The following is an 11,175-nucleotide window of genomic DNA, read 5'->3' as shown; positions in this document are numbered from 1 at the left end:
TAATTTTAAATTTATCTATGAGTCTTGAGTAGTAATTTTTTTTCAAGTTTTTACGAACTTTTTTAAATAGGTATTTGTATTCTTTATATATTTTTTCATTTGCAAATGATTTTGTTTGAAGATATTTTATATAAAGCTTCTGTTTTATTTTTGATAATTTTTTAAATCCCCTGGTCACCCATGGGTTGTTTACATTTTTTGGATTTAATGTTTTTACAATGATAGGAAAATTAGCGTCATACACGGAATAAAATGTTTCAAAAAAAATTATCGTAAATTTTGTCTGCATTATCATTAAAGTTAATAAGCTTCCAGTGTAGGAGTGATAATTGGTTTTTAAATTGTTTTATATTGGTTTCGTTAAAAGTGCGTATTTTAATTTTATTTGATTTGGTTTAATTAATTTTTATTTTCAGAGTTTGATTTAAGCAACAAAAATATTGGAAAATGATCAGATATATCCTATTTTAGGATACCTGTTTGGATATCATTGTCGGATATATCTGTTGTAATAATATTATCAATCAAAGGCACTGAGTTTTTGGTTACTCTTGTTGGACGATTAATCAAGGGTGTTGCTCCAGTTTCGAAAAAAGAATCGTAAAAGTTTTTAATTTTATTACTTTCATTGTATAGAAAATAATTCATATTTAGGTCCACAATAATGAAATTTTTTTTTTTACCTATTAGATATATGCAAACTTTTTTTCTATGCAAACTAAAAGCTTTCAGCGGCCTCAACCCATTTATTTTGGGGATATTTTAACGAAACTTTAAATTTGTTGATAAATTTTGACTTAGTTTAGATTAAAAACATCTTATTTCACTTTAGTATTAGCATACAAGTTTGGTATTCATACCATTCCTGTAAGTTCACTCGATCACCCAAATATATATATATATATATATATTAGTAGAAAATCACTTAACATGTTATGTTAAGTGATTTCCTACTAATATATAATTGCTCTGTTCTTTTAAGAACATTGAGCACTCTATTGTGTAGAATACTTTTTACAGTTGTTTAAATATATATATATATATATATATATATATATACACACACACAAACACACACACACACACACATATATATATATATATATATATATATATATATATATATATATATATATATATATATATATATATACATACATACATATGTATATATATACACAGTAAATAAAAAAACCGTTATATTTTTAAAAAACATAACCGGAGTTTTCCTCGCACATAACGAGTAATTGCCGTTATGTTTAATACTTAATATGTATGTAAACAACATAACGGTTTTAGCGTTATGTTTTTTCATAGCAAAACTGCCTTGAACATAACGATTACATAACGCCAATTAACCGTTATGTGAGAGGAAAACTCCCGCTATATAACGCGTATTTTACCGTTATGCATAAAATCTGATATAACGGGTATTTATCCGTTATGTTACCCGTTATAATTATAATTATTTATTTTAAAATAGTTTTTTAAAACGCATGATTAATAGCAGAAACTGCTAAATAAACAAACAAACTTAACCTTGAACATTTTTTATGTTTATAAAAGTTAAATTAAAAAAATAAAACAAATTTATGCAGTTTAATTTCCTAATAAATTTATTTTAAATCATGTTTCATTACCGTGAAAATTATTTACAAAATAATTGAAGAAATTAACTTATTAACATTTATTAATTCAAAAATACTTCACATTGCTGTGAAAAGATTCCAAAAGAAAAATGCATTTTTTAGATAGTAAAGCCCATTGTCCTAAGCCGTAAATATCTTGCAAACAACCCAGAAGCTGCCCAAAACATGAAAGATTTGTCAAATCTAGCAAATAATAAACGGCCATCAAAACAAACACCATTTCACATGTACTGATCAAGGGCTGAACATCCATCTCGACACCTCTACGACTCCTTACTCCATATTTCGTTTTATTATAGATAACTTGTGGACTTGGAACTCTTAAGTATTCAAAGCTTGGAACTCTTAAGTATTCATGTATTGAATAACACTAAAATATTATAAATACAAAATAAGTATTGCAACCATAAAAAAAAACTATTATTAATACATTAAATGGATTTGAATCAATGTTAAGTTTATATTTTATAGAACTGGCTTCATACCAAATAAAAAAAACAAATAAAACTTACATCAACTTTTATAAACAACTTATCAGTTGTCTTCTTAGAAATAAGTGATTTCTGAAGTAGCATTAAACTTTCAGTATGGGTTTGCAAATCAGGAGAAATCCAAACCAACATCTTTTGAATCTTAAGAAACGAGTCTTTTAAAGTAGGGTACAAACGACTCGCTTCTTCCAGCATTAATCCAGCATATGTAACGTTTTTTGGAAATACACTATAAGTCTTGTTATTAAAAAGATGTCTGTTTAGAATAGACAGTGTTGAAAGCGATGGCTTTTTCTTATTAAATTCATTCTAGGTGAAAGAAAGAGTTATATACATTCTTTATTTTATCGCTATTTAATAAAATAAAGTAACAAGCAGACACTTAATATTAGTTATAATATTTTTAAATTTTTTGCATCTAAGTTTACTTAATTAGACTATAATTTCTGATATTAGAATTAGAAATCATTTTTATACAAAAATTAATAAACACAGAAAAAATCTTACTACAACATCTTGTAATAGCTGTTCTTTATCTACAACTGATTCGAACAAAATTGGATTTACTGATCGACTGCTATTATTAATGGAACTTTTTATAACAGAAAAATGAGGAAATCGATTTACCTTTAAACTATGACATTTACTAAATTGTCTTTGTCGATAATTACAACTTTTTGAACAAGAAATCCTAATAAAAAATTAGGAAATTAAATAAATTGAATCAAACAATTTATGTATGCAGCAGCAAATTTGAAAATCTGAAGTATAATATAAAAACGATGGAAAAGGAAGGAGATCAAAAAAGTATATTAAAATAATAAATATTACAAATTTTAATAAAAAAATATTATTTTATCAAAGACGTGATTCTTACCCATTTATGGCTGTAAGAAGGATATAAAGAAATGCAAGTCGACTTTAACTTTGCAAAAAATATTTTTTGTAACAATATTCAATTTTTGATATTACTATGATTAGGCACATGCAAACAACAATAGCTAATAAACAAGACATTAGCTCTCTAGATATCAACTTATCTTCAATAGAAAACTTGCTGCTCAGATATAGTTTTATGTGAGGTGGAAAAAAATCAATGAGAGTTTGTTTAATTTCACCATCAAAAGGGATTCTGTTAATCTAAAAATTTATTATTAATGTCAATATTAAAAACATAAAAGGAATAATAAAAAACATTTAGTTTCATTTTGTGAAAATTGACAAAATAAAACATTTACAACTACCAAAGTCAGTGGTAATCAGTGTACACTGGATTTTTAGATGTTTGAGTTTTGACACTTACAGGCATTGTGCAAACTCCAAACTTTTGTATATTTATGCTTATATCGAAAAATAATGTTTTGCAAAGAATTGTGGTGATTGGAGCTTGGGAACAAAAAAACCTTAATTTTTGGGCCCACCCGACCCTTAACGTGGGAGCAACGAGTTTATAAAATATTTTCTTTACTATTTTTATTTAAATTTATATTCATCAACAAATTTCAAATCTCATGCAATAATCTCTTACTTTTCAAAAACTATGACCATATAAAGCTGTAAACATTGCAGGGTGATAAAAACTAAACACTAAGAGATTATTGCATGAAACTTGAACTTTGTTGACGAATATGAATTTAGATAAAAATAGTAAAGAAAATATTTTATAAATTCATTGCTCCCACATTAAGGGCTGGGTGGGCCCAAAAATTAGGGTTTTTTTGTTCCCAAGCTCTAATCACCCCAATTCTTTGCAAAACATTCTTTTTTGATATAAGCATAAACATACAAAAGTTTGGAGGTTGCACAATGCTTGTAAGTGTCAAAACTCAAACATCTAAAAATCCAGTGTACGCCACTGAATGTTGACAAAATAAATAAAACAAATTAGACTAAAGCAACCATATTTATTGCAAATAATATAAACTTTTTATAAAATTAGTTTTCTTCCAATGCAACTATATGATAATGACTGGCAATGCTGGGGGTACAACATAGAAAATATCCCCTTCTTTAAAATAAAATGCTGGCCAAGGAAAAGTTAAGCCTTCAGCTGCAATAGTTTTAAAAGGAACTGTGTTGTCCCCAACAGCAGTATAAAAACCTCGTAACACATAGTAAGTAAGGCACTGAAGCTGTGAGGTAATAAATACTGTTTTTTCTCCTTTTACTTGTATTCCTTTAATAATATAAGCAGAAGATTGAAAACCATCATGAAACCATAAAGACGATTCAGGACAATATTTAACACCATTAATCCGGATGCAGGTAGCAATATATCTTTTTTTAAAGTAACTTGATTTAATTCACAAAGAACTCCATTACTAATTTCTCTAAAAGAATAACAAAAAGATACAACAGTGTTTAAAACCATACTCTTCATAGCACTATAAGGCATATTTTTGAAGTTAGAATGCCAAATATTTTTTATTACTTAGTGTTTCCTCTCAAAAGCCATACACATGTGGCATCATAGTGGACCAAATTGTCTGGATTGCTGAAGACAATGAATAAGAAAATGAAGTTTTGGTATAAACTTATCTGGATATAAATTCATAAAAAGAGTATGATGGGCTGCAATTGCTTTAAAGTGTTAACTGGAGAGAGACACATTTGAAGAATACGCAGCAGCTTAATAAGACACAAGAGATGACAATCAATAATGATACTTTTTTAATTATTGGTAAAATACGACAAGTAGAAAGAACTTGAGCACTGCCAAACTTTCCCTTAATAACCAAATTTACTATTACAGGTGGTTTTTCACTGTCTTTTGGGTATTGAAACAATTTTACAATATCGTTTAAGCTACCTATTGTAAAAAAACCTTTTAAAACCCCATGATTCAAGTAAAGTTCTATCTGAAAAGGTATTACACCTTCTAACAAATCATGCATTGGATCAAAAAGAACTTGCTTTGACACATCAAACTCCATAATTTCAGATAAAATACTGTTATATTGAACGCCATATAGTTTTGACTATTTTAAACGTTCAACTCTGGGAAGACTAGGATTATCTAGTTCTTTGTTCCTCTAAACTCATTACATTACACTGAGAATGTTTATTATAAACTAACATTTCTGACCTGGTCGAATTACACACTTTACAGCACCTCACAACTTTCTTGCTAAAACCCTCTTTAAAACCAGCACTTGCATTGCAAGTTAATGAATCGCCAATAAAGTGATTTAACTTTACAATTAATTTTTTACCATTAGTTAAACTCGAGGAATCAATTAATGATAGTTCATTTAGAGATTGTACTAAGTCAAGAAGAAGAGATTTCATAAAGCTTTATACCTTAACTGATTTAGAACCAGTTATTGCTAAAGGGAATATCGAAAGATTTACTTAAACAGCATTGCAGAATGTTTAACAACTGAAAATATAAAACCTACAACTTGTGTTTTCCTCTAGATTTGCCTATTGGATTAGTTACACCTAAATCATCTGAATACAATGAGATAAATATTTCCAAAGAATACTTTAGAATCTTATCATATTCATTTGATGCAAAAATAAACTGAAGTATTTCTTAAAACGGAATAAAACATCCATGTAAACTAACTGAATTTGTATCATTTTAAAAGCAGTTTGAAAATATCTTGTTCTAAGATATTCCATTGATAGTTGTTTATAAATTGTAGAAATCTTTTCGTTTTGAGATTTATTATTAAAAATATTTTCCAAGTTTGAAAAAATGTTGACCACATTTTCAGAGCATCGATATTTTCCTCGTAAATGAAGAGCTAATACAGCAAGTTAATCTTTTCTATTCTCATTCAAAAATTGAAAATCGTCTGGTTTTTCAATATTAAAATCAATATTATTATTAATTATTTCAGTATCAAAAGGAGCAAAACAGTTTAAAACCTTTAAGACTTTTAAATTTAAAAAAAACAGTTTTCACATACAACTGAACCTTCCTGACCATGTAATTTAGGATGTGATATCATTACATATTGTTTACTTGTTTGAAAACTACAATTAAAACAAGATAAAATTACTTTTTGAGATGCAGGTGGTTCAGCACTTGTTTTTGGTGGTTCAGCAACTTGTGCAGCAGTGGATAATAAACTTGAATTTTGCAATTTTGAAGGCACATCTAAATCCTCAAGTACATCTTCTTCATTATTGGAGTCTTGGAAGAATAATGGATTGTTGGTTGTGAAAATGAAACAGGATCAGAGTGACTACAGCAGATCTACAGCAGAAAAAACAGCTTTAACAGAAGAAAATCCCTTTAAACTTTGAAAGTGCTGAGCTCATTATTTTTTGCTAAGGATACAACTTCCACTTCCAGATTTTGTTCATTTAAAATAGCAACAAATGTTTCAGAATCGACTTCACATATATGTATATAAGTACATATATATAAGTATATATATATATAAGTATATACATATACATATATATATAAATATATATATATATATATATATATATATATATATATATATATAAGTATATATATATATATATATATATATATATATATATATATATATATATATATATATATATATATATATATATATATATATATATATATATATATATATATATTTATATATGTATATATATATTATTATCACTAATTACTAAATAAAAATAATAATATAAATAAATATAAATACTAATCATTAACAACCCAAATGTTGTTTAAATGCTTGAGAAAATAAAATAAGAAAACTAAAATAGTAAAGACCTTATAAACAAAAATTGCAAAGATTTTTTAGATTCGCGCTATTTTTTACTGATAAAATAATCTGTTTAACATAACGGTTAAACATAAATTTACAAATATATATTACCTTACAGGGGCCTGGGAAGCTTTTATAAACTAGGGGGGGGGGGCTACACTGAAAAGGGCGCATTCCTTTGGTGTACCCCCAACAATAAATGTTGTTTTATATGTTTCTTATGTTTTTTTTTCTTTATATGTTTCTTCTTATTAAAAATACATATTATTATTTTGTATTTGTTGAATAGAGAATATATGGGTACTATAGTACATATTAGATTCTATATAAAATGAGAATACAAAAGGCTGATAATAACCAGAAATAATTTTAAATAGTATAAAATAGTTTAGGTTGTAGGTACATAAAACTGTATACACATGTAGTACTATAGTTCAAGTTCAAAAAAAAGACACTAAAATCCGAATAAATTTGTTCTATAAGGATGATCCCTACAGAATTCTGTTATCACTTTTTCTGGATCAAGTTGGTTTGCACAGTTTGAATAGATGTGTAACATTGCCAAATTATTCAGCCTCTGCTGTTTCACTGTCGTTCTCAGAAAAGTTTTGAGTCTTCTCATTGTTGAAAATACTCGTTCACTAACAGCATTTGTTGCTGGAGTAACTAGAATAAGGTTGAGCAATTTGACAACTTCAGAAATAGAAGATAATTGAGAAGAGGAAAACTGTGTGAGATGTGAGACAACATCACTGACATACCTTGGAATTTCATCAAACATTGTTCTGTATAGCCCAAGTTGCACATCTAGTAAGTCCGTGTCAATATCTGAGTATGTCTTCTTTATCCATGCTATAGTATCTGTGGCATTTTCAGAAAGCAAAAGTTTCTCCAGCTTTTTAAGTTGTTTCTGTCCTGCTTGATCAAAACGATATTTGATAGTGTCAACAGAAGAATCAATTACATTGTAGTATGTGGCACGATAGTACTGAATGGCTGTCTCAACATAATGATAAGTGGTACTACAACCTCCTCATACCGTGCTGGCATCTTCCTTTTTCTCAGAAGCTTGGGTTCCTCGAGGTCCGGGAAATCATTGGCATGCTTCTGAATTTTTTGCCACCACAAATTGAACCACTCCTCATTTCGCATATCCATGAGTGTTTTAACAGTCAACATTGTAATGTCCCTTCCTTCAGAAGCAGACATACGTGTCTGTTGAAGGGTTTTAGATAAGTTATCAGTAATCATAAAAATACGTATTTATAAAAACGTATCAGTAATCATAAAAAAATAAATCATATAAATAATATTTAATATTTTGATTATATAAATAGATATATACATAATCTATCAAAATATATATATTTTTAATATAGATAGCTTGGCCTTTGGCTACCATTATATAGTCTAAATGCTAGGCATGATAGCATATAGTAGTTACCTTTTTTTTAATAGTGACATTTAAAAAATAAAACTTATTCAATATATAATATAATAAATACTTCTATTATATAATTGTAATAAATATAAAGAATAAAATCATTAATAGAAATTTTTTGCTTTAATATTTATATATATAGGAATTTTATATTACCTAAGAACAATTAATTAAAATTTGATTATACAATTCAACAAAACAATCTTGATTTATAAATGATAATTTCCATCATTAAGAAATTTCTTATTTTTAGGCTAAAATTAAGAAAATTGGCTAAAATTTAGCCAATTTTGGAAGGACTCTGATAAAAAAATAGAACAACATAATCTTTTGAAATATAAATTATTTCCGGGCATATTAACATATATACCAATTTTGGAATATATCGTTATAGTTATGTTGCCAAAACAAGAGACCGAAAGGAATGGAAATTAACCTCGTCCAATATATTAATTATAGTCTCTAAAAAAATATTGTAAAGCGTTTTAAAAACTTACGTTTAAAAACTTCTCGTTTTTGTTCCAATTTGAAAGAGCGCAATTTTTAAATAGATTATTTCGATGTTCGAAAATATAAGTATTTCGAATCGAATAATTTTTACTTTTGTGTGCGTGTGTGGTTTTTTCAATCGGCTTTTTGGCGCTATCAAAACAAAACACATCAATAAACAATGTTACTTATCGGTAAATATTTTGTTAATCAATTGTTAATAAATCTAACCAAGACAAGAAGACCAAAAAAAAAGTTAATACAAAAAAATATATATATATTTTTAAATATATATATTTTAAACAATTTTTTGTTAAAAATTTTTTTTTTCAGGGGCAATAATTTTTTAAAGGCACAACTAAAAAGGGCGCCATCATTTTTTTCTCTGAGGGCTCTCTCTCTGTCTCTCTCTTTATATATATATATATATATATATATATATATATATATATATATATATATATATATATATATATATATATATATATATATATATATATATATATATATATATATATATATATATATAAAGAGAGAGAGAGAGAGAGAGAGAGAGAGAGAGAGAGAGAGAGAGAGAGAGAGAGAGAGAGAGAGAGAGAGAGAGAGAGAGAGAGAGAGAGAGAGGAAGTTTGCGTAAGATGAGCAGGTTTCCTAAGATGGTATTTTTTGGTTAAAGATATTAATACCAGTTTGATGGTGTTATTTATTTTAATTATTTTGGTTGTATTGTTAATATTCTTTGATTGTTTTACTGTTAAAAAAATTTACCATCTCCTTTATAATTTTTTATTATTCGATAATTTGTAATTACGTCAGATCATTTACAAGATCATCAAAAATTTATTACATCCTCAATATTTTATGCTTATCTACTGCTAATTCCATGGGTTACATGAAATAATGCATAAGCTGTTGTCATGCTATTTAAATTATGATAGTACTTATCAGGGCCGCCGTGAGGGGGGGGGGAGGGTCTACTGGATTGTTTTGTCCCGGGCGCCAGGTCGACAGGGGCGCACGAAGCCGAATAAAAATAATTTTTTTTTTCATGTTTATTTAAAAAAAAGATGAAGTACTGGGAAGCAGCGTGGAAAATAAGAAATCAAAAGCAGCCGGTCAATTTGACCAGCTAAAACATATAATAGATGGTCAATTGCTTTTTTTGGCCGGTCAATTTTTTTTAGTTTAAATTTTCAACTTTGTGCTTCATAATTGGACTTTTTAAATAAAAAAAGTAATTAATGCTTTAAAACTAAGAAATTAGCATTACTTTCAAAACATTAGTTTTAAATAAAGCGATTCTTTTTATATAGCGGAAACTCGCAAATAAAGTGAATACTAATGATTAATTTAACAACCCGCTGAATTAAATGTTTAAAATAACTTTAGTGCACGGAGATTTTCATTCCATTAAAAACAGAGATTTTTTACTTTATTAAAAAAAGAGATTAGATTAAATCCAAGTAGTTTGATATTGATATAAAATATTAAAACAATTTTATTACAAATTTATTTCTCTAATTTTTAAAATCTCTCAAATTTGAAACAATTTTGAAACACGTGATATCGATGTGATAGTCTGATAGACCCAATCAAGAAGAAATTCAAACAGTTCTTTGCTTATGAGCGGATGCTGTTTCAAAAAGAATTAAAACATGTCTGGTTTTAAAAAGAAAGATTCTGGTTGTCAAGTAAGAAAGAATGCTTCTCAAAGAACTGCGAATGAGGAAAAGAACAAACGCACTCTTCAAGACTGTGGTATTACAGTTACAAAAAAAGGAGAAGATGAAAGTCCTTCTGCTTCAAACTCTTTCCTGCCCAGTCAATCGATTCAAGTAGTAAATAGTTTTCCCCGTGAAAGGATATTTTCCCATTTGATTAATTCAATGTTATATAAATTTTTAACTTATTTTTATAGGTTGGAACTGAAAACGATGTCACTGACATTTCTGAAAGCTCGGGAGAGCCCCTATCAAAAATCGGAATGGTAGCTGTGAATGAAGAGAATATTTTGGTAAGTTCTACCTCTTTAAAAGAAATGATGTTAATAAACTTTTAAGCTAATAAAATAAGATTTTTTAAAATTTATTCTCAGGTGTTGCCAACAGAAGAACCCATCGCTACCATTCCTTCCAATGATCCTGCTTTGTGGGCAGCACATCTTTCCAAAGTGGAAAGAGATTCTGTGCTTCTACAGGGGCTTCCTCGAAATCCTTTAGCTTTCCCGAAAGATTCTAATAAGAAGAAGGTTTCTGAATCAATTTTCTACGAAACTTCTCTCAACGGGGAGACCATAAAGGTCTTCAGCCGCTCTTCGAATCAGTCTGCATTTTGCTGCGCATCTTCAACACCATCCCTGTTTCTGTTGCGGAAGGCGAGAGATCTTCTAGTAAGCTTGCTCT

General features: G+C 27.9%; 1 protein-coding gene across 2 annotated transcripts in view; it reads left to right on the top strand.

Moving 5' to 3' along the window:
• The first annotated feature begins 10,176 nt into the window (after window positions 1-10,176).
• Window positions 10,177-11,175, top strand: part of LOC136074905 (uncharacterized) — a 1,655-nt gene continuing 656 nt past the window's right edge. Inside the window, exons 1-3 of one of the 2 annotated variants that reach the window (XM_065787120.1) lie at window positions 10,177-10,608; window positions 10,692-10,787; window positions 10,869-11,175. The exon at window positions 10,869-11,175 is cut by the window's right edge and continues 656 nt beyond it. In XM_065787120.1, coding sequence (XP_065643192.1) covers window positions 10,429-10,608; window positions 10,692-10,787; window positions 10,869-11,175 — 583 coding nt within the window. In that variant the 5' untranslated portion in view covers window positions 10,177-10,428. Of the gene's footprint in view, window positions 10,612-10,691; window positions 10,788-10,868 lie in introns of both variants that reach the window. The other variant, XM_065787119.1, reaches the window with a different exon arrangement.

Source organism: Hydra vulgaris, chromosome 01, assembly GCF_038396675.1.
Source record: "Hydra vulgaris chromosome 01, alternate assembly HydraT2T_AEP".
In the NCBI taxonomy this organism is placed as follows: Eukaryota; Metazoa; Cnidaria; class Hydrozoa; order Anthoathecata; family Hydridae; genus Hydra; species Hydra vulgaris.
The sequence above is the reverse complement of the archived record's forward strand: the minus strand, read 5'-3'. Positions and strand labels throughout refer to the sequence as shown.